At 32.2% G+C, this 25,201-nt stretch overlaps 3 protein-coding genes across 6 annotated transcripts; 2 read left to right on the top strand and 1 right to left on the bottom strand.

Moving 5' to 3' along the window:
- Nucleotides 1–3,594: 3,594 nt before the first annotated feature.
- On the top strand, nucleotides 3,595–18,830 carry LOC122601514 (zinc finger CCCH domain-containing protein 22-like). Of its 4 annotated transcripts, XM_043774276.1 has the most exons (10): nucleotides 3,595–3,699; nucleotides 15,346–16,073; nucleotides 16,801–16,971; nucleotides 17,062–17,241; nucleotides 17,329–17,423; nucleotides 17,513–17,743; nucleotides 17,835–17,949; nucleotides 18,024–18,169; nucleotides 18,333–18,395; nucleotides 18,618–18,830. In XM_043774276.1, the coding sequence occupies exons 2-9, from the start codon at nucleotides 15,346–15,348 to the stop codon at nucleotides 18,347–18,349; spliced, it is 1,683 nt and encodes a 560-aa protein (XP_043630211.1). In that variant the 5' UTR covers nucleotides 3,595–3,699; the 3' UTR covers nucleotides 18,350–18,395; nucleotides 18,618–18,830. The 4 variants fall into 4 exon arrangements, with proteins under 4 accessions (XP_043630211.1, XP_043630222.1, XP_043630216.1 ...); XM_043774287.1 differs by lacking the exon at nucleotides 3,595–3,699 and having other exon boundaries at nucleotides 15,286–16,073; nucleotides 18,027–18,169; XM_043774281.1 differs by lacking the exon at nucleotides 3,595–3,699 and having other exon boundaries at nucleotides 15,286–16,073; nucleotides 18,336–18,395.
- Nucleotides 3,618–7,090, top strand: LOC122601508 (zinc finger CCCH domain-containing protein 22-like). Its single transcript, XM_043774266.1, has 9 exons — nucleotides 3,618–4,547; nucleotides 4,927–5,103; nucleotides 5,215–5,394; nucleotides 5,470–5,564; nucleotides 5,655–5,888; nucleotides 5,976–6,090; nucleotides 6,215–6,360; nucleotides 6,509–6,569; nucleotides 6,767–7,090. Exons 1-8 carry the CDS (start codon nucleotides 3,700–3,702, stop codon nucleotides 6,520–6,522), a joined length of 1,809 nt encoding a protein of 602 aa, XP_043630201.1. The 5' UTR covers nucleotides 3,618–3,699; the 3' UTR covers nucleotides 6,523–6,569; nucleotides 6,767–7,090.
- A 5,915-nt stretch (nucleotides 18,831–24,745) lies between the features above and the next one.
- Nucleotides 24,746–25,201, bottom strand: LOC122594988. Its single transcript, XM_043767271.1, has one exon. The coding sequence runs from the start codon at nucleotides 25,199–25,201 to the stop codon at nucleotides 24,746–24,748; it is 456 nt and encodes a 151-aa protein (XP_043623206.1).

The following is a 25,201-nucleotide window of genomic DNA, read 5'->3' as shown; positions in this document are numbered from 1 at the left end:
TAAAGATCGATAACTAGAAAATCTTTGAAATCGATAAAAATGGTTATCGATACTTTACGCAACAAGGGTAGTGATAAAGAAATTGCGACATGAGTCATTTCTAATACTGGTTCTAGCCGCTATTTAAACAGTTATACATTATGAGATAACACGCATTAATTTGTTGTACATGCTAAAGGTATGTTGTAAAATTACCAGTACCACTAATAACTATGTCGTTGACTGTGCTGTTGTGCAGGGAAAATAGAAAATGACAAAGTTTTTGAGTATTCCTTTTAACGATTTTACTGGCAACCAGACCATACAAAGATTACATGATGATAGAAATCCCAACTTGGTGGAACGATCATGACGACAAAAATTTAATCATTAAAGATGCAATTAACGATTTAAAGATGATCAAAAAAATTTTATTACAAAATGTTATAATTATTGTTAGTGCATTTTAGGCATTACACATTTAATTCTCATTTGTTTTGATAATGATTAACAATATAGCATTGTACCCGCGCGATGCGGCGGCGGTTTGGTGGTGACGACGATTGGCGATGGTGACAGTGGCCGTGGTGGTGGTGTTCATGGTGGGTGCAACTGTGTAAGTAATTTGTGTAAATGTAATTGATGTAAAGTGATAGTAGATATAATTTAGAAGATAAAAGATTAATGATGTAAATTAATTTATAAATGGTAAAATAGTAATTTTCCATCTAACACTTTTATGAGAGAGAATGTAATAATTATTATAAGATAGTATAAATAAATACTTATTGCAATATAAGTACTTATTGAAAAATGCCATAACTATTTCTTTAAGTATTCATAAGGTATTATTATCTAACCAAATATTGTATCAAGGCAAATTTGGTGTGGCATTAGGCCTCTCAAAGTAACACTTGGACGAGCTTGTCCAAGTGATCTTCCTCCTCAAAGTAACACTTGGACGAGCTTGTCCAAGTGATCTTCCTCCTCATCATTTTATGACATTAATGCTATTGTCTTCGTCTATCTCGTTCAAGCGAAGGTCATTCGGAATTAAGAACGGGTTGGACGAACGTGTGTGGGTCCGAGGGAGCGTGCTTCAACCATTTAAGGAAAAAAAATACTTTTAAACGTATATTTTTATATAACGGCTAGTATTATACATATATTTATATATCTATATCTACACCATCATTTTATTTATGTAATGTTTAATTTTAATTGTTTATGTAGTGTAATGTTTAATTTTTATGTGGTGTTTTTATTTTTGTAAAGGTTTTATTAATTTTAGATAAAGAATTAATTAATATGTGGGTTAAAATTAAATAGAATAATTTTTTTTTGGGAAAGCTGAGGAAGAGGTGAGGAATATGTGTTAATGCTATGGGTAATTCTTTTAATGGTACATGCTGACGTGACATTTAGGAAGAGGTGAAGAAGAGATTTAGGAAGAGCCTTATTAAAATAGGCCTTAGTGTCGACGATGTTATGTATCAAACGATAATCATTGACACTAGTGTTTGGTTGTTTGGGTGATTTAGCAGGATCTCAACAAGATTAAATCGTAAAAAACAAACTTAGTGACTAATGGTTAGTTAGGTGAATCAAACGAAATCTTGACGAAGGCGTTAGGTGTATTTAATGAGAATCTCAGCATATAGATCGAGCAAAACCATATGAATAATCATTGTGACTATTCGATCAACAATTAAGCATGAATAACTATTTATCTGATCTGATTTAGTGTTTGCTATACTTAATTAATGTAGACCAACAGTCGAGATACCGCCGTTAATTAACCTCTTTTTTAAATTTAATAACTTAGGATAAAAGATCGTCGCAACTCTACAAATAATATATTTACAATAATTGTTTTTATTAATTTAAGTCCGCGTTCCTGTTGAACAATTATGGGCTAAACGGGTTATAATACAAGTATTTCCTACTAATTATAAATTTCAAAACCTGACTGCTACTTCTAAATCCCTATATACTTCCAGTACCCATCAATTACAATACATTTAGTTCGATATTTCAAAATAAAATTGAACAATTTTAGACCCAAAATAAACTTTACTATTGTCTGCTCCTCCACAACGTGATATAGTGATATGTATAAATTCCTGGTTCTGAGCTTACTTTTAGATTATAAAATAATCAAATGTATAGAATGACTTGACAACAAATACGTAATTCGGGATCATATTGTAATGTTTTAAAAAACACGGCATTTAAAATTCTTAATTGATAAATTATCTATAACAAAGAAGTATATTTTAAAACATTCCTACATTACCAAACATAATTACTTAAACTTAAAAAAATAATTGCCATAAAGATTAAACCTTTTGTACAAATTATAAACCATAAAACAGCTTTAGAAAATGATATGCTATAAATTAATTTCCAAAAACAATATGCAATCAAAAGAAATGTGTCCAACATTATGCCTTTTAAAACAAACTCGTACCAACCTTAAAAGGAATTACCACAAAATCCAAAAAGTATTTAAAGAATAAACTTTTCTAATATGCCCATAATCAATTACAATTAAAAAACAAATATCTGTTCAATGATAAATAGTTAAATTAAATTTAACTTAATTAAACACAGTTAAAAGGTTAACTTATTTTAATACCATAACTTGAATTAAAACATACAGTAGCTTTAAACTAAATGCATTTTTTGGTACATTAAAGTTGTATACCTGTCTGTATTGCACTTAGATTTTGAAATTATAATAAACATCATATAAAAACAATTACAGTACTAACTTTTATACTTATTCGCTCCAATAAATACTTATTTTAACATTTTAAAAACCATTATAGCACTTGTTTTCCCTAGAGTAATTTTCTTGTATTCCTTTTCAAAATTTTCTTTTACTCTGCCCCAAAAACCATTCTGCAAAGTTTTCACTCCTTTCAAAAGTTTGTGGTTGCAATTTTTAAGGCACCTAACCCACAAAACCAACTGCCCTATCAATAACACTCTTTTATTATTATCATCACATCATTTAATTCATATCTTATTATTTTTTCATAAATAAATAAAAACACATTTATGTATATCATAACTTCACTCTATCATCATCAATCAAACACTAAAACAATAATACTAAAAAATCTAACAAATTTTTTTATATATACTTTTTAAACTTTCCATAAGGCACCTGCTACCCACCCCTATATAGTATATCCCCACCTTATTTAACTAAAATTTAAACAACAAAAAATTATATATAAAAAAAAAAGAAGACCCCTTTGACCATCAAAAACTTAAATGGATTACAGCATAGCAAATTCTATTTTAGTTGCAAAGATATATCGTAACTTATGCAATAACAGTTGTACATATTTTTCATCTTCTCTCTCATTAATCCCAAAATACAAGCCGAACCGTTCAAATTTATATGATGAAATAATAAATATATACAATTGTGTGTGTCTCCCTCTCTGTATCTATCTATATCTCTATATCTTCCCTCTTTTCTCTCTGTAACTAAAGTTTGTAGGTTTTTACTCCTTGTTCAAAAAATCCCACCTTTTTCTTGCTCTCTCACTTTCTCTAAAAAAATCTTTAAAAATTCTAGAGAGAGAAACTTTTTAAAAAAAAAATGATTTAGTAGTAGCACTGAGAGCGACTCTGTTTTTGTGGGTTTCTTGCTTTTTATTCATTCATAAAATAATAAAAAGTTTTAATCTTTTTTACTCACTCACCATGGATACAGTGGAAGCAACAAAGATGGTGATGTCAAGAATCCAAAAAATAGATCCAGATAACGCTTCTAAAATAATGGGTTACATATTAATCCAAGATCAAGGTGATAACGAGATGATTCGTCTGGCTTTTGGCCCTGAATCCCATCTTCTTTCTGTCATCAAACAAGCCAAATCTTTCTTAGACATTTCCTCAAACACTTCGTCTGCACACCGTGTTGTTATCCCTACCAACAACAATGGCGGTGCTTTCCACAACCCTCCGTCGCCAAACTCACCGTGGTCTCCATTTTCCGACCAACCCCACCACCGTGGTAGTCCTCGTCCGGCGTCTTACGCCGCCGTGGTCAACGGCGGCGACGGCGGGTCATCTGGGTCTTCTTTTTACAACAGTTTTAACGATGAGTTTTCCGATGAGTTTCTTGAAAGTGGTGACGTTCATCCCCACAACCACCATTTGCACCGAAGAAGCTGCTCCGTTAACGACATGTTTCTTTCTGGCGGTGGCTCCGGTGATGACGTCACCGGTGGTGGGTGGAGACCTTGCATGTATTATGCAAGAGGTTTTTGTAAAAATGGGAATTCATGTAAGTTTGTTCATAATAATAATAATGGTGGGGTTTTTGGTGATGAAATATTAGGGTTTGTTGGTGGCGGTTTATCATCTTCTCCGACCGGAGTTGGGGGTCTTTCCGGTTCACCAAATGATGGGTTTGAAGAGTTGATAAGATTAAAAGCAATTCAACAACAACAACAAAGAATTGCAGCTTTCAATGCCAGTAATAGTGGACCAACTTCCCATTTTCCTTTCAATAGATGCATGAACAATTTTCTTAATGAGAATCCTAGGTAACTTTTTTCTTTTTTAATAATCTTTTTGTGTTCTAGTATATCTTTTTTCATCATTTTTATTATGAGTTTTATTATAAAAGCTGAAACTTTATCTGTTTCTCATGATGGGTTTTTTTACTTGGATGTCTAAAAAAGTATAATCTGTATTTATACACACACAAATGCTAGTAAGAATAATTTTTTAGTTACTTATGTTGGATTTTTTCTTGAAATATATGGGAAATGGTATAATGGAATCTTTGCTTGTTTGTGAATGAAATTTGTGTTTTTTTAATGTTTTATAGTTGTTACATTTGGACTATGTTGTTGGTGGTTTGAGGAATCATAGGGAAATACTGTAGTAGTGTTTTTTAAGCTTTTTTTTATGCTGTTATAGATCTGCAGCAGCTGCATTGATGATCGGTGATGAGTTTCATAAGTTTAACCGGTGTCGACCTGATCGAAATGAGTTTGGACCAATGTTTGGGGGATCGAATTCGAGTTCAAGGCAGATTTACTTGACATTTCCAGCTGATAGTACTTTTAAAGAAGAGGATGTATCTAATTACTTTAGGTAATGTAGTTAAAAGTGTGATTGTTGTCGGCTGCTTTATATTGTAATTTATTATTCTCTGATTACATTGTGTGCATTTTGGAAATAAAAGATTGGTTTGTTGTTATGAAGCATGTTTGGACCGGTACAAGATGTGAGGATTCCGTATCAGCAGAAACGGATGTTTGGATTCGTCACATTTATGCTCCCTGAGACCGTAAAAGCGATTTTGGCTAAAGGAAACCCGCATTTTGTATGCGATTCTCGCGTGCTTGTTAAGCCATATAAGGAGAAGGGAAAAATACCCGACAAGTAGGACCAGCTTTGTCGTATTATTTACTCTATTTTTAGTTAATAAATGGCTTACGACTTGGTTATTTTATGTAGGAAGCATCATCAACAGATGGACCAAGGTGATTTCTCTGGTTGTTTGAGTCCGACTGCACTGGAATCTGCTGAGCCGTTCGATCATATACCCTTTGGTGAGTAGAAAGATAAGCTATTTGTTTCATCAATTTCCTGACCAGATATTAAAGTTCGTTTAAATGATATGTCTATGTTTCGCTTAACAGGTGCTAGAATGTTCAACCATGAAATGATGTTAAGAAGAAAGCTAGAGGAGCGGGAATTGCAACACGCGATTGAGCTTCAAGACAGAAGGTTGATGAATCTGCAAATAAATGACCTGAAAAATCATCAACTGCAACGGAGTTTTTCTTTAGGCGTTGCATCTTCTTTGCCAACTCAGATGAACCGCAACCAAATGTTTTTATCTGAGAGTAACAATGAAGAATCTGTTTCTGGAGGTAAATAAAGTGTCCTTGTATTGTACTACATTAGCGCTATCCTCATTCTAATTACTTGTGGTTTCTTATGTGTAACAATTGATGCAGTAAAAGTTAGCACTGAAGAGAGCTTGAATTCTGGAAGTGATGAATCTGATTCCAATGTGCCACCAGAAGTGAAAGGAGAGAATTCTGATCCGAATGAAACCGATAAGCATGAAAGGTTTGACTTTAATATACAGTAGACGTGTTTGTGCTTGTATCTTGTTCTATTCAGGAAACAAAAAGTATGCAAATAACTTTTTTTAAGCTGAGTTGTGATTGTGTATCTTATGTTCAATTGGCAGCCTGGAACATGCACTTCCTGATAACTTGTTTGCTTCACCTACAAAATCGGCCGACTCTGATCAGGAGGCTATTTTCTCAACTGATATGCCTGATGAACCTGATTATGGTGCTGCAGTTTCAATGAATGTTACTTCCAAATGCCAAGGTATATTATATATGAAAACAACATTGCCGTTTTATTAATATTTTTCTTTTTTCAAGTTTTCAGTTATCTTTAAATTAGAATCCTTAGGTATTGTGCCATATTTAAGTTTGCTATTGTTGACGAGTTTTTCTATTTTGTGGGCAATAAGCCATTGAAATGTAGGTGATTTTTAGGCTTTGCAACCGGCATGAATCATTTTAGCTTTCTTGGTAAGGATATCTCAATCTGTTCTTTTGAAACTTTAATTGAACAATAACTCGTACAAATCTTCGTACCAATTGGATGGGAGTACCAATAACACATGTGGTCCAATATATCGAACCCACTTGGTCAATACTTAGGTTTGGACAAGTAATATACTAAATCATGTTTAGTCTTTTATGTTTGCTTTATTTGATTGTTACAGGAATAGGAGCAGGATATACTTGAGGGGAAAAACACCATCAACAACAAAAACAAAAAAAAGATCTATTAGGAAGAGGACTTGCAAGGCTATTGTCATCTTCAAAATACTACATTAATCCCTTCTCATACTACTTACAACTATACATAGTATGCAATACATAAGAAAAAACAAGGATAGATGAACTGATTTTATGGAAGTAGGGGCATCTTTTGTTTGTTTACATTTTTACCCTCCCCTTTTAACTGTGTGCTGGGCCTCCACCAAACACTCATTGAACAATGCATATAACAAATGAAAAGAAAAAGGGTAGTGGTTAGCAACTCATTTTACTTTGTCAAAATTTACTTTGCACCCTTTTTATGATGATATACGCCTTTTTCTGCTCAATCTTAGTACAACTTCTATTATTTAATGCGAAAGCATGTGTGTACACAGCATGCATTTGACCTTTTTACGACCCTTTTGGGTCATGAATGGTTTGTATGTGTGTGTATACAAAATGGTGAGATTCAAGGATGCATAACTACTTAAAAGATAGAGATTCGAAAGGATAAAAAGATCAGGAGGTATGATTAGTTAGTAAAGTTGTGTTTTTTCTGTCATTCTTTCCAGCTTTTTGAATGCTTTTGCCACTAATCTTTTAGTGTCTTCCCTAATAAGTGTAATTATACTAGGATTTATTTATAGCATACTTTTTTTGGTAGAATAATCTCTAGACAAAGGTGTATTGTTACATCCCATATATTCCGGATTATGTATTGGTAGTTGTACATTGTGTTAGTAGATAAAAGAGGTCATTGGATGGATTTAGAAAATGTAAAGTTTAGGTTGATGAAAGGAAATTGATTTGAGATATAGTTTTTTTTGGGGGGGGGGGGGGGGGGGGGTGCTTGGTTTCTTGGAGGATGCACATGAAGGGAAGAGGTCCCCAATGTCACATGGAGGGCTGACAGCCCATTTCAATGGCATCTTCAGAGTACCACACTCTACTTTCACTTTCAATAGTTTGTGTGTGTGTATTTGTGTGTTTGGCCTTTTGTTTTGATAGGCATTAGTGACTTTCTGTTTTCGCATGTTTTCTCAATTATGGCCTTGATAGTACATGTTCTTTGAAGGGAGCAATAATGTTCGTACTTGTATTCCATGCATTACAAGTTGTGTATATATATATATTTAGTCGAGCTTTAACCTTTAAGGATATAGTCTTTACATGTAGAATGTCCGTTAAGAGCTCAAGGTCTTTAGATTCAATTGGAAGATAGGCTTTTCGCAACTACGAATTATCAATTAATAAACTGTGGGTTTCAGTTTTTAGATAGACAATAGAAAATATAAGTGAAGTGTTTATGAGAAGTTTATAAACAATGGTTCTTTTTTTATTGAAAAAAAGAAGAAAAAAGGATGGGCTGAGCATGCCTTTATTGACTTTAACTGATGTACTACCAATGCTGCATTTGGTACAAAACTCTACCTTAGACTTTGTAATTAGAATATGTACTGCTAGTGCATAGTTGAACTTGTGGACATTATTAGACGAAATAGTGTGTACTTTCAGAAATCAACATTTTCAAACCAGATATTGACATATATTGATGTACAACCCATACTACATATGGTACAAATTTATTATGCATGACCTTGAATGTACAAAATGGTATTAGCTTTTTAAGATTTCAAGATTTTGAGACCCAATATTGGGCATTGACCTTGGTTTTGGTACACGTAAAGATTCTTATGAGACAAACAATGTATTGGTGATGGGAAGCGATATTATATTAACTGTTTATACAATGTGTTGTAATTTTTGTATAAACTATTCAAGTTGTATGGTACAATGATGGGAGCTGATCCTGCACAAGCTTTTAGTACAAGCAAAGAGAAAATTAATAGAATATATTTGTCAAATAATCGAGTTGTCAAAAGATTTAGGTGATCGTTTAGCAAGAGATACAATTATATGATATGATGTATTGCATAGTTATACAATAGTTTTGTGAATTACTATAGGATACATATTTTCTCTTTGTGTATAGTTTTTCTTTTGGGATGATGATGGTGGATCTTGCTGTTTCTATGTCCCTTTCATGATTGTGTGCTGTATTAAATTTTGATTGATGGGCTAATCTATCAATGTATACCACCAAAACATAAAGTTGTGGAATATTTAAATTAAATAAAATGTGTGCATGTGGATGCTATACTTTTGCCTAAATTAATATACAAGTCATGTTGTTACATCAATAGTCTATTATTAGTGTTTTTCCAACATATCTTGTGCTTTCCAGATATAATTATTATTATTATTTCACCCTACAAATCTATGTCATATCCCTTTCTTAATTTTCTCCTTTTCAATTAATGTTCTGCTTATAATTTGAATGGTATCTTTGTTTGTATTAAATCAAAGTCCCTCCATTTTTCATATGCTGCCAACATTTTTATATCAATGCTTCTAGTTTGCCATGCAATTAATGTTAGTCAATTTTATTTGTGTTTTACTTGATAATATTTTGAAAATTAGAATGTTTTAAATATTTAAAACAAATCATTTACATTAAGAATGGTTGAGCTATTTTGGATGACATTACTGAAAAATGGTCGCTGTTTCGGATCAATTTCCACTCTTACATGGTGCTACCTGCGGATAACTTAACGTAAGTACATAACATTGTTTGAAATTGTCCTTGAGAAGGATCAGTTGTGCAATACACAGGTGTTTATATATATATATAGAGAGAGAGTTTTCTTACTTTGATATTTATATATTTCGTGATGATCCTCACAAAGGGTCAGTTCGGTTCATTGACTAATAAAGTCAGGAGGTTTTTTGATGTTTCAAATATACTTGCTGAATATATAAAAATGAAATATAGAGTAACAAAGTAAGAGAGACTCTATGCGTAAATATTGTTCTAACGCATACATTTAAGTTTGACCTATATAACAGTAGGTTCTGTGCAAAAATTTTGCTACTCAATTTATAATACTAATTACGCAAGTTTACACGTTTAAATCTGCCATAGTGTATATGTGATATATAATGAAATGTGTGTTTGTGTTTTGGTCCAAATAACATCCAGTGCCTATAAGCGTAGTAGTATCTACACAAGCGGTTAAGGATGGGTGATCGAACCAATAAAAACCACACGCATCCGTTCAGTTTATGACTTAAATATAATAAATATACATAATATAATTCTATGTGTTATTGTGTTATGATTAACAACATATAAGAAAAAGTGCAAAAAGATTGTATAACAAGTATCAAAAAATTATTATAAAACGAAGGAAGTTTGTTACATATAGTGTTTGGGCCAAGTAAACAGTGATATATAAAGATTGAAATTTATTTTTATAGAATGTAACATTATATTGCGTGACAATCATAGCTTGACTAAGTTTAAGACGTAATAAAGAGCATAATGTAAAAATCATTACTAGATTGTTTTTCTGAAAAAAAAAAGAAAAAGAAAAAAAAGGTTAAGACTTACTAATAACATAGTAAAATGGCCTGTAAATTATTAATGAAACTAACATAGTAAAAGGTAACACCATCATTGTTCGGCCCAACAGAAACAGCCCGGGTCTTTTGATTTCAAAAAGATGTCATGGGCTGGCCCGCAACTTGGCCCAGCAATATAATTATTGGTTCCAACTTCCAAACTAACTTCTGCGGTTCCAAGGCAGTACCATGCATTAATGCATATGATTCGCCAAGGCGTCGCCAGAATTGGCTCCTCCACGAGCCACCACATCCCCACCGGACACAATACACATTGGTGAGATAGCCAACAGTTTCACAAGTTTTTACACGGTTTGATGACTGGATTGAAGACATATGCCAAAAAGCTCTTAATATATATATATATATATATATATATATATATATATATATATATATATATAATATATATATATATATATATATATATATATATATATATTTAATTCTACTCTCATGCAAACTACTAGTGGCCGGCCACCAATCGTCACTTCTCAAGGGCATCATTAGTTCGAGTTTCGTCACCAAAGGCAAACTTGAGATAACTAGAGGATTATTTAGCGGTTGAGATTCCCCTAGACACTAGCCTGACTAGGAGATTAATGAGTAGCAAATGGTACATGAGATCAGGCGGTTCCATCCATTTTTTTGTTTAATTTCCACTCTCATCCGTGTTTGCCAAAAGATAGTGTATGACCTTTCATGGTTCATACATATATATTTTTTGAATATCTAGAGAAAGTTCACATATACGTACGTACGTGCTCCTTGTTGACTTGAGAGACTTGAAAATCTTTATGTTATTTTGAACTATGACTGAGACTTGAATTAGGAGTTAATTAAACTTCAGTTATCGAAATCAAGATTTTGTGATACCAAAGTCATGCAATATGGCCGAAATACTGTAGTATATAGTATCGAGTTAAACTTCAAAACTCGAGTACCAATAATCTTTATATACACTTGAAGACAACTGACCTAATAGCTTATTAACCAATCACAATTCTCGATTTTCTCAAATTAAAAATTGGTGATGTCATAATTATTATAATTATAAAACTTATATTCAAAGAAATAGAACAGAACTTAATAATTATATCCATATACGAGTTATCTAATCTAATTAGAATATATCCATTACCATATAGGAGTTATAATCTACCTATTTTAAAGAAATAAAACTTAACTTAAGCCGTACGTAATCTAATGCTAATAAAACTAAATAACTTTATTCGTGTAAATCCAAACCTTTTTAGAACAAGAATGCCAAACCGAAAGTTTTACAATCCTATTACAATTTTAAGTTATAAATAAATGTTATTTTTATGTATATTAGAGAATGATCCAAACACTTATTGACCAATCATAGTTTTTCGATTCTTAAAATTAAATATTAATAATATTATTATTAATTTAATTATAAATTAGTAATACTAACAGTTTTTATCAAAATATTTAGTTTTATCTTTATATATACTAAAAGACAACTGACCTAATAGTTTATTAACCAATTATAGCCTCGATTTTATCAAATTAGAAATTGATTATGTCATTATTAATTTAATAATAAATCAAAAACTATAAAAATTATTATCCAGATATATTAATATATTATATTTATATTAATATTTGTAGAAAAAATTTCATTAAATTATACCTTTTTATTTTCTATCAATAATTTACACTTTTTACCCTCACTAAATACTTAATTAATACTAATTATTACAATTTGTACTTATCAACCCTCGCTAAATAATTAATTTATAATTATTACAAAGTGTAGTTAAGAATTTATAGTTATTTGAATATCGCTAAATATGTCACAATTTATAATTTTGATGGAGATTAATGATTGTCATTATTAATTTATTAATATATAAAAAACTATAACAATTATTACCGAGATATATTAATATTATATATATATACTAATAGAAAAAATCTCACTAATTTATACTTTTTTGTTTTTTATCAGTAATTTTTTATTCTCACTAAATAATTAATTTATAATTATTATAATTTGTAGTTATTAACCCTTACTAAATAATTAAGTTATAATTATTACAATATTTAGTTATCAACAATTTATAATTATCAAATATCGCTAAGTATGTTTCAAATTATAACTTTGATGGACATTTTATGATTTTGTAATATTCAAATATCGTTATGTATATCACTGTAAACAACTTTGATAAACATATTTCAAAAAATATTTCACTATAAAACTCAAAACTTTGTAGTATAAATCAATTTTTTATTACTAAAACTAGATTTTAGACCCGTGTCCAACACTGGACACGAGACTTACGACATTATTAAAAATAGATATTAATTACATGTAACTCATAAAAACTTATAAGTTCAAAGTTGAAGATATACGTAGATATTATGTGTTTAATTCAAATGTCAAGAATGTTAAGCTAATAGAAAGAAAACTAATGTAAAAAAATAATATTGTAAGCAAATACCTTCATTCGGCAGTTGAAAGACTTTTTTATAGACGAAATTTATTGTAATGTCTTTTCTGTTCTCATCTTTGTCACATATTAACACCTTAAAGCCCCTTATCGACTTAACTCGAGATACTGTAATGTACAATTATTCTTGTGTGAAAGCTGGACTTTGTAGATAGAAACCAATTTTAATAACATTGTAAAAGAATTATTTTAGTTATTTGTTTTTATGTTAATTAAATAAAATTATGTAAAAAACTAAATGGTGAAATCATCGAGAGTCAATTTGATGAAACTGAGCGATATAATTGGTTAATAAGTCATAAGTTCAACTGTCTTTATTAATATTAAAATATTACAATTAGTCAATTACTATTAAGATCTTGATATATTTACATTAAATTTAAGTTATTATATATATATATGATAGAACATATTAATGGATATATATTAACTATTATTTTATTGGAAAAATATTAACTATTATTCTATCGGATATATATTAGATACTATTATTTATTTATTATATCGAAATTATTGGGTAAAAAGTGTAAATTTGTGATGGAAAACAAAAAAGTGTAAATTAAAGTCAAAATTGAAAACAAAAGTCAACATTAAGAAATCGAGAGCTATGATTGGCCGATAAGTTATTAGAGCAACTGTGTTTTAGTATAATAAAAGATTTGTAAACTAAATTTTAAATCATAATAAACTAATATCTAATATTGATAAATTTGTAAGTCCATGTATTTGACACAAGTCTAAAATCTTGTACACTTTAAATATGAAGTTAAAACTTTTTCAGTGACTTTCAAAATTAAATTAAATTTATTTTGTGGGAACAGGTCAAGTTGCATTATTACATTTTGTACAATGCCAATTTGCAGTCATCTATGTTGATGAATGATGTTTGTATGCATCGTGGATTTGTTGTGATTCCAAATTTATCTGATGTAAAACTTGGATGCACATGAGTATTTCGTCAGTAAAAACTGAGATGCACAACGCCCTTTTCTTTTCAAAGTATGAATACCCATTACGGGAAATTAATACTTGATTTTAGATACACTTAAAGATTTGCACCATCTTCTATCTCTATATAAGCAAGTTATACACACCGATTATTTATTAGCTTACGAGGAAAATAAAAAATTATTTTTTAGAAAAAAACATTACATTGATAAAACAATAAGAAACATCATATCGGAAAAAAATGAATCTCAAATATGTTCGCATTTGAAATAAGTTATAATCGCCATGACTGCAATATATCATATGTTACAACACAAAAAATATTAATGAGACACATTAATGTGCCCGTATTATTTTTTTATTTGTGACATCTAAGCTATCAATTATCATGCCCGTATTATATACTTCATTGTAAACATAGTCTAAAAGAACTCGTAATGATGCACAGGTAATTCCATTTCGTACGTATTTTCATATTTTTTTACCTTTTAGCTATTTCATTCACATTATAGAGTTTAATATATACTATAACTAGCATTGAGTTTTATTCCGGAGGCGGCTTTGATACACGGTTTTGTCTACATGAATAACATTAAGTGTTATTCGTGTTCATGTTAATTTAGATAACGGAGTGTTTAATTTAGATGTATTATTAAAAAAAATTAAGTCTCTACTAGTCCCCTCCTATAAATATTTTATTTTTTGTAAATTATAATAATGGGTTTAGTTATGATGTACTCGAATGTCTAAAACAAGTAATTAACTCTTATTTTGGTTTGAAACATGTATGATACCAGTTAAAAATGAAATTTAACCGGTCGACACCACTGAAATACACGTCATAACTCACATGCCATGTTGGGTAAATGTCTTTATAAAAATGAAACTAAGAATTTATTATCAGATTCACCACTCTTTGTTTCAATAACCAAATTTAATGTAAAAAGTTTTTTACATTACACCATTTTTTTCTAAACATTCAGTCGACATACGACATTGAGGAAATCTCATCATATAATGGTGAAGTTTTGCACGTACCCTATACAACGAGCTGTTGATCATGAGCCGTTACAAGTATTCAGAGGAAAAAAACCTAAAGTTTTGTCATCCGTAAGGATCAAACTCAAGACTTTGGATAAAAACAAGAGTGTCTTTGACTATACAATACACCATTTAATATACCATTCGATGCATATATTGAAGGTATCTTTAATTTCATGTATACATTTCAAAATTAATGTAAAACTCTTAACTTTGAAGACCCTTTTATAGGAACTTTCATGTACATTCGAAATTTGATATTTTATTGAAATTTCACTACAATTTTATTCATAAACCGTCATAGTTGTGCATATCCTAAACTCATGATTCAAGACCCAAGAATGTGGTTAAAGCAGGTATCTTTGATACAAGATAAAAGTTTGACTGACCTAATTTTCACCCCTCTCTCTCTCTCTGTTAAAAAAAAAAATTAAAATTTTATACGAGTAGTACTTTTTTATATTTACAAGTTTGAAGAAAAACAAAAAAGTTGGTCTACTAATAAGTGACTGAGAGCGACACTGTGTTCTATTTCCCTTTCTTTTCTTCCAAAAATCTTTTTGTTTTCAAAATCAAAACACAACACTCTCGCCCAACAAACAAAAAACATGGATACAGTGGAAGCAACAAAGATGGTGATGTCAAGAATCCAAAAAATAGATCCAGATAACGCTTCTAAAATAATGGGTTACATATTAATCCAAGATCAAGGTGATAACGAGATGATTCGTCTGGCTTTTGGCCCTGAATCTCATCTTCTTTCTGTCATCAAACAAGCCAAATCTTTCTTAGACATTTCCTCAAACACTTCGTCTGCACACCGTGTTGTTATCCCTACCAACAACAATGGCGGTGCTTTCCAAAACCCTCCGTCGCCAAACTCACCGTGGTCTCCATTTTCCGACCAACCCCACCACGGCGCCGGTTTGTTTTACAACGACGAGTTTACTGACCAAATGGGTAGCCCTAATTTGCACAGGAGAAGTTGCTCTGTTAACGACGTGTTTCTCTCCGGCTGCGGCGCCGGTGATGATTTCGGTGGTGGGTTTAGACCTTGCATGTACTATTCAAAAGGGTTTTGTAAAAATGGTGAAACTTGTAAATTTGTTCATAATAATAATAATAGTAATAATGATGGTGGTGGGGTTTTTGGTGACGAATTATTAGGGTTTGATGGTCCGACCGGCGGTCCAACCGGAGTTGGGACTATTTCCGGTTCACCAGATGATGGGTTTGAGGATTTGATAAGATTGAAAGCAATTCAACAACAACAACAAAGAATTGCAGCTTTCAATGCCAATAATAATAGACCAACTTCTCATTTTCCTTTCAATCGGTAAAAAATATACTCTTTTTTTTTTATTCAGAATACATATTTATTGATTTATTATTGTTTAACTTTTGCATGATGAAAAAGAGGAAAGCTGCCATTATATGTTATTATTAGTACTTAAAGGGGTTTTTTATGTTGGATTTCTTGTTCAACTGGACATATATAATAAAGAAAGAAGGAATCTTTGTTTGTGTTTGCCTTATAATATTAATTCCAAATTAATTTAATATATATATATATATATATATATATATATATATATATATATATATATATATATATATATATATATATTTAGGGGGTGCTTTGTTCTAGCTAATTTTTGAACTCAAGGGGGTGTCTGGCTTAGCTTATTTATAGGCTTATTTACATTTTGCCTTTTTTTAACGATAAGTCCACTTGTTATGGTTTATTTTAAGTCTTTTGGGCTTATTTTCCAAATTTAAGTCATGATAAAGAGGCCATAAAAGTGGTCCTATGGAAAATAAACCAAATGGAAATAAGACAATGCAATGCTAATTTTTTGATGAGCCCTTTTTTTGTGAATTGATTGGTTATGAACTTATTTTCAATTTTAAGTCAGGATAAGCTGCATAAGCAGAGCATATAAACGGGAAAATAAGCACAAAAAATAGGTTGTGAGAAACAAGTTGAACAAAACTAAGATATGCCGAATACCCTATTATTTGTTATTTTGTGCATAATCAGTGATAAAGTGTTGTATTTTTAGATCGACATTGATGATGGGAGATGAATTTCACAAGTTTAATCGTTCTCGATCGGAAAGGAATGATTTTGGACTATTGGGGTCCGGGAATTCGAATTCGACCTCTAGACAGATTTACTTGACATTTCCAGCTGACAGTACTTTTAAGGAAGAGGATGTTTCTAATTACTTTAGGTAAGTCTATTTGAGTTAATGAACGTTGATCCGTCATGTTATTCTATTCAACATTTATCATGAATTAATGATTTGTTTCATATTTTGAAGTATGTTTGGACCGGTCCAAGATGTGAGGATCCCGTTTCAGCAAAAACGAATGTTTGGGTTCGTTACGTTTCTTCTTCCGGAGACTGTGAAGGCGATTTTGGCCAAAGGAAACCCTCATTTCATATGTGACTCACGGGTGCTTGTTAAGCCGTATAAAGAAAAAGGGAAAGTACCTGATAGGTACGACTTACTTTAACCCTTATTACTTTTTACTGGTCATTACTCATTAGGGGTTTTAATATAAAAATTGCGTATGTGATTATGTAGGAAGCATTATCAACATATTGAAAGAAAAGACTTTTCTGGATGCTTGAGTCCAACTGCACTTGAATCCGCTGAGCCATTTGATCATATACCCTTTGGTAAGCAAAAGTACTTACCTTATAATCTGTAACTCTCTTATATTCTCCTGAAAATATGTGGTTCAATTTCCGGCAATTTCTCATAACAGGTGCTAGAATGTTTAACCATGAAATGATGTTAAGAAGAAAGTTAGAGGAGCGGGAATTACAGCAAGCACTTGAATTTCAAGATAGAAGATTGATGAATCTGCAGTTAACTGACCTGAAAAATCATCAGTTGCAGCGGTGTTTTTCTCTAGGTGGTGTTCCATCACCAACCGAGACCAGCCGAAATCAAGTGTATTCATCTACTGGAAACAATGTGGAAGTTGTTTCTGGAGGTTAGTTAAGTACTCATGGTATTTTCTAATTTCATTTTCTCGACTTCAGTCATTTACAGTCAATATATACTATGTATATCATTTGGTGTAGAAAAAATTGGTGTCCATGATAGCATGAATTCTGCAAGGGATGAATCTGATACAAGTGTGCCATCAGTAGTAAAGAATGAGTGCTTTGATCAGAACGTAAATGGGAAGAATGAAAGGTTTAAATTTTGACTTATTGTAATCACATAGTCTTTGTTCTCGTGGCTTACTAATAATTTGTTTGTTTATATAGCAGCCTAGAACATGGACGACCTGATAACTTGTTTGTTTCACCTTCACAATCGGCAGCCACTGACCATCAGACCTTTTTTTCAACTGATTTGCCGGAAACTGATTATGTTGCTGCAATTTCAGTGGATGTTACTCCCAAATGTGAAGGTATTAATTAAAACAACATAACCCTTTTACAATGCTTCATTTTATGTGAAAGAGTTCAAAACTTTTTGTTAAGCTGGTGTTCTTTTAACAAGTGCTATGAGTTGTGTCAAGTTTGGATTTATTAATATTTACTATTACTAAATGCTTCTTTTTTGTGGGCAAGAAGCCATTGAAATGTAGGTGGTTCAGATCTGCAATGGCTTATTAGAGACATATTAACTAATTGGTAAGAATATCTCGATATTTTCTCTAATGAAAAGTTACACAATACCATACAAACTCAATTCCGACCTTAGGGTAAAATGAACTCAACCGGCACTACCTTAATATGTCCCAAGATTTCAAATCCACTCAATACTATACATTAATTTTTACATTTCCACTAATATGAGATTGCATTGTAGGCTAATATTTAATCTTATACGATTTATGTTTGTGTTTCTTGTAGGAGTAGGAAGATATACTTGTTTGTTGCAGGAGTAGGAGGATATACTCAAGGGTATAAACACCATTAACAACAGCTAAATGGATCTGTTAGGAATATTTCAAGACCATTGTCATCTTCTATATACTACTTACATCTATCTTCTATATACTATTTAGAATTATACATAATATGCAATACATATATGATATATATATATATTTATATATATATATATATATATATATATATATATATAATATATATATATATAAAACAAGGATAGGTGAACTGATTTTATGGGAGTAGGGTACACTTTTGTTTGTTAACTTTTGTAGTCTTTTCTCTTCAACTGTGTGCCGGACCCTTTCCCCCACCCCACTAAGCACTCATTGAACCATGCATTTAACAAATCAAAAGAAAAGGCTAGTGGTTAACAGCTTTTTATTTATATATTTATTTACATCATGTCATTTTTTATGCAACTTGAAACCTTTAGCCTTAACTAGTTCATACTAAGCCCTTATCCTATAATGTGTTTAGAATGATAAGCCTGGTGGCGTGGAGTGCGGTCATGTAGTATAGAAGCATTTGGTTAGAGAGTCAAACCTGGCTCATGCCTCTTAGCCGTAGTGCTATAGGATCTTATTTGGTCATGCAAGTGAGAGACTGCTAATAGGACGCTTTATCTGTTATATACTATAGGAAAAGAGTTTTTGGATGAAGAAATATCAACTACAGTGTATTTCTTTTTTTTTTTTAAAAAAACTGATTTTATGGTTTCTTTTAAGAAGGACATGAGGGGAAAAGGTCCACAATGTCACATGGTGGGCTGACAACCATTTCAATGGTATCTTTGGAGTACCACACAATGCTTTCACTTTCAGTATTTACTGACTTCATTCACATATCATTATTGTGTGTATATTTTATTTTGTCATGTTTTCTCAGTTATGGCTTTGATTGTAAATGTCCTTTAAAGAGCAATAATATTATATTCCATGCAATAAAAGTTGTACATATAGATAGATCATTTAGTCAAAAAGCTTACACTTGAAAACAGCCTTACATGATGTATAATGTGTACCTTGATGGTTCAAGATTTTGAGGCCCAGTTAGATTTTTGATGACGTACAACCATAAAAATATATGGTATATATAACACTCTACTGCATGAGTTGTGAACTATATAGATGCATGACTTTGGTAGCAGGATGGCTCCTTCAGAGCTCCTTTTTGAGACCGTCGCTCGGCTACCTTACCGGGGTTTCAGGCTGGGCTGGGTGAGTGGGTGTTGCGTCCCAAGGTCTTTTTGGGCCTTTTTTGTGTTTCCTTTCTTCGTCGCATGCTTTTTCACTATTTTGCATGGTAACAAGGATAAAACTAAAAGTAGTGGACTGATTTAATCATTTAATTCGGTAAAAGTAGTGGCGAGATGAAAATGACAAGACACTAATGTGTCCTGGATCGATGACACCATACCTATGCTCTTGGGAACGGAGGTATCATAATTAACCTTGGTTGAGGTACAACCAGATATGCATACGTTACACAACAATAACTGTGATGCATTGTTAGCTACTTAGCCATGGTTACGATACAAGTCAATGTGCATTAGGGGTGTAAATGAGTTGAGCCGAGCTCAAATACTGCCAAGCTCAAGCTCGAGCCCAAATTCGTTTTAGAAGCTCTGGTTCAAACTCGAGCTCGATTGAACCTTATTGTTTATGCTAGAGCTGAGCTTGCGATATGTTAAAAAAGCTCGAGCTCGACTCGAGCTCAGCTCGTTTGTCAAAAAAACTATACAAAAACGAGCTCGGGCTCGAATTCGGTAAGTTAACTAAGCTCGATTTTCAAAAGTTCGTGAAAAAAGCTCGTTAGTCTATAATATATTAATTAATATGCATATATATTATTATATTATTATACTATATATGAAAGCGTTTAGGCTCACGAGCTTATTCAAGTTATGTATTCGAAGTTCGAGCTCGATTAGTAAACGAGTCAATAATGAAGCTCGAATTCAACTCGAGCTCGTTTAGGCGAAACGAGCTTTTTTTAAATCAAATTCGAATAATACGCTAGCAGTATTGACTCATTTACACCCCTAATGTGCATATTGTACAACACTTTAATGGTTATGGGCCTTTGGGGAGATATGAATATCTTTTGATGATAAAAAAGAAGGAAGAGAAAGAACTGGGAATTGGCGTCTACATAAATGATAATACGCGAGCAGTATTGACTAATTTACACCCCTAATATGCATACTGTACAACACTTTAATGGTTATGGGCCTTTGGGGAGATATGAATATGACCGGTGAATCTTTTTGGTTCTTGGTTCCCATCATGATTGCATTACAGTTTTTAGGTGTCAGTGCAATAACATTTATCATCTACAACAATATCTGCATTATATAATTGTATACTGTACAATCAAATTTGTATATTTTATTTAGATGACTAATTTATGTTGTCGTAATATCATTACCTATTTTTATATGAAAGTGATTAAGTTCTCTAAAGTTCCAATGGTATTTTCATAAAGCTTTTTTAATACTTATTATTATTACAAAAGCTTTTATATAGATTTTTTATCTTAGGATGCAAAAACTTGAAAAACTTCAAACTATTAAATTTTTTCTCATACATTTTTAATTGTAATTTAAAAAATTTATGTTATTTTAAAGTTTTTATCATTGGAGTGAAAACTTTTTTGTAAAAAACTTTACCATGAGACATGCTCTTACAAAATTTCTATTCACCTGTAATAATACTTTACATTATATAGCTATAGGATACAACTTTATGTTGAATGTTGCAAGTAATGTAGTAGATTGACAAAAAGAGTTGTAAGTACGCCTCCTCATATTTTATATATTTTGTGCATATCTATCATCTTATATTACATATATCGGATTGTATTAGGTCTAAAGAAAACAATCAGTATAATAGAAAAATCAGTAGCATAAGTGCGAGCATTCTCATTTCAAGCAAGTTTCTTGTCATTTGGAGTATCTGTGCTTTCCACTAGGGGTCAGTATTAATTGTTGTTGTCAATGACCGGTAATTGATATTTTTAACAAGCGCTTAGGCTCTTGGAAATCAAAAGTTTTATTGGTTGGGGGAAGAGTCATGATCTGTTCTCTCGAGTCTCCCTCTACGCTATTTGTCATTGTTTCGGGCTCCTAAAAAATAAATGATCAATTGGAAAGGCTTCGAAAAAGGTTTTTCGGGCTGAACATGAAGAGCATAAAAAAATAGCTTGATTGCATGGAATGAGGTCCCTAGACCGTAGGATAGGGGTGGGAGTGGCCTTGGTATTGGTTCTTTAAAGGTTGCAAATATGGCATTACTAGCATGTTGGTGGTTCTGTTTTCATGTTGAACCAAACAGATTTTAGCGAAAGGCAGTGGCTGCTATTCATAGTGAACCAGGTTCGCTTTTGACATTCCACTCAAAACTAGAGTTGGAGTTCTTTGGAGAAATGTCCTCAAACTTTGGTTGAATTTTGATGAACTGGGAGTGGACATTCTTACCACATTATAATTTTATTCATATATAGTGATACAGGTAAGGAAGATACTTGATGCCATTGACAATGGTATCTCTGGTTTTGATTTTTGTTGGAAAAAATGGTTCCCAAAAAAACTGAACATCACAAACTGGCGGGCCGGGTTAGATCGGTTACCAATACTGTTACAACTGGCGAAACGTAGTATTACTCCAACCACTTCATTATGCCCCTATTGCAATATTAATGAAGAACCCATCAACCACTTGTTTACTGGCTACCTACTAGCTAGCTTTGGATTTTGGAGTAAAGTTGATAGATGGTGTAAGATAAGTTTGATATACGCCTTTCACGTACGAAACCTGCAACTTTACTGTTCTACATAACACACTCTTGGTGACAAAAAATGAGAAAGAAAATCTTAAATCCAATTACTCAATTAAGTTATAATATGATGCTTGTGAAAGAAATGTAATGAAGTGGTATATGAAATGCATCTTGATCTCCCAATTACATATTTGAAGAAATTGGATCCATCTTTTTCCTATAGATCTCTAATGGGGCAAAATTAGTGGCGATAGATTGGTTAAAATGGTGTAATTTTACTGGACGGAATTTCGATTGTAATTTTTTAGCAACCTTACTAGTTACTAGTATGTGATCGAAATAATAATTCCGCCTTCAAAACTAAAAGGGTGTTTGGTATGATGGAATGGAAAGGGGAGAAAGGGAATGCGAAAGACTTCCTTTGTTTGTTTACAATAAAGAAAGAGAATGAGAATGGAGAAAGAAGAATCAATTTCATTCTCTCCATTTTCTATGATAATGAGTGAGAATGAAATTTTTTTTTTAAAGATGTTATATGGATTAAATTTATTATTATTTAAAATTTATTTTTTTATATATCCATTCTCTGTGATTACCAAACAGTGGAATTTATTCTTTTTCTCACTATTTTTATAATCTATTACATTTTTATTCTTTACGATTTTCTCTTATCAAACACCCTAGAAAAATTTTACAATAAAATGTCATGTGGTCGTATCACTACCTCTCTACTTTTGTATTTATGTTATTCAAAAAATAAAAAGAAAAGCGTATTGACACTTCAATATTTTGGAAGTCTTCCTTCTATACATAGTGATTATTTTTAACTTCTTAATTATTTTACATAAATCTTGAGGTTTTTCATTATGGTTCGAGAAAGAAGATATTTTTTAGTATTTTCATAAAGTCTTAATGTATCATAATTTTAACATTCGGGTAGTTTAAAAATAAGAGTAAAATACTATACCGTTAAAATAATAGTTATAACAATAAACTTTTACTATGGGTGAGTATGGTTCAGTTTTGGTCAGTTTTTGTCTATAACCAAAATCCGAACCGATCCCTTCGGTTTTAGAAAATCAAAACAATTGGATTCAGTTTTTGTTCGGTTCAATTTTTCGGTTCGTATCGGTTTTTGCTCACCCCTAACTTTTTACAAACCCTATATCGTTACTCCTAATGATAGCTATCTATGTATAAGAATATTAGCTCTTTGGTGGTGATATGTTTTTACATTGATGAATAAGACAAATTATTATTACAACATATAACTGGTGTTTGCGTTATGTCGTCATCAATTCGACAATTCATGTGTCATAAGAGGTTATACAATACAACAACAACAACAAGACCCAATCCTTAGGCGAGGTATGAAAGAGGTGAGGTGTAGACAATCTTACCCCTACCCAAAGGTAGAGAGACTGCTTCCATAAGGACCTCCGACCAGAAGAAGTAGTATGAAAGTGTAAAGAGTTTAGTTCTCATACTTGTCTGCCGAAAAAAATGGCATAGAAGATCTATCTATCTGCTGAGTATCCCCGGGCTACATTAATAGTATGGAAGAAATAGCGACATGCGCCTAACATACTATATCACAAGTTCGACAATACATAGACGATAGCAACCATATAACAAATAATAATCATAAAAATATAAACATAAAAGCCATAGCCTCCTACAAAAACCAAAACATATATTAAGAAAAGGCTCATGCATACATACATACATATTAATAGTAATTGACTAAGAATTTATGGACCCGATGGGCCCACAAGTGCTAAACAACCTATGGAACCAAGTAACTTAGAACGCCTAACTAGACTAAACCGAACCCTCTCACATAACTCTCAAAACCATTAAACTAATCATAGTCCTCAAAGTAATCTCTCATAGGTCATGTTCTTCGACGGGTAAAGCATTTTAGGGTCAGCGCTATGGTGACCTCCCCCTTCGGTTTAGGCCTATAACTACTCAAGGCCAAAAACCACTACGGAGGTCACTGAGAACGAGAACAAAAGTCTAAGAAAAAGTCTACATAACCTATTTCCCATATGCCTTTACCTCCTTTTCCCTATCCTCCGCCAAGACACTTCATTTGAGTGTTCGGTATATTGTTCTTCCACCTTCGTCGACCTACCTCTTCCCCTGGCGAAGCCCTCTGTAACACCGAGTCACCTTTAGTTGGTCCCACTTCTCCTGGCCAAACCATCACTAACATCCTTGGGCAAGGCAATATGGGGAAAAAAATATCAAAACTTAGTCGCACAAAACTCTACCCTATCCTAATCCTCTACTCTAATCCTAGTTCTTCAGGCCGTCCTATCCGACGTCAAGTCCTCCGACAATCCAAGCTCCTTTAGGTCCTTCAATAGTCGTTCCTCCCACCCCATCTTAGGCCTACCCTTTCTTCGAACGCCGTCAACGTGAATAGATTTCACTCTCCTTAAAGGTGTTGTTTTGTCTCTTCTCCTAACATGGTCAAACCATCTCAAGCGTCCTTCCCGTAACTCGGTAATGATGGTCCTTACTTCAAGTTCGACTCTAAAAACTCCCGTGGGGATCTTGTCTGATAGGGTATTCCCGCAAGTCCACCTTAGCATCCTCATCTCAGCTACCTCCACCCTGGACGCTTGGGATTTCGTCATCGGCCAGCATTCTGACCCGTATAAGAAAGCGGGTCTAAAAGCTACTCTATAGAACTTGCCTTTTAGTTTTAGCGGGATCCTTTTATCGCACATGATTCCAGAAGCTGCTCTCCACTTCAT

The sequence above is a fragment of the Erigeron canadensis genome, chromosome 1 (genome assembly GCF_010389155.1).
Source record: "Erigeron canadensis isolate Cc75 chromosome 1, C_canadensis_v1, whole genome shotgun sequence".
NCBI classification, from domain to species: domain Eukaryota; kingdom Viridiplantae; phylum Streptophyta; class Magnoliopsida; order Asterales; family Asteraceae; genus Erigeron; species Erigeron canadensis.
The sequence above is the reverse complement of the archived record's forward strand: the minus strand, read 5'-3'. Positions and strand labels throughout refer to the sequence as shown.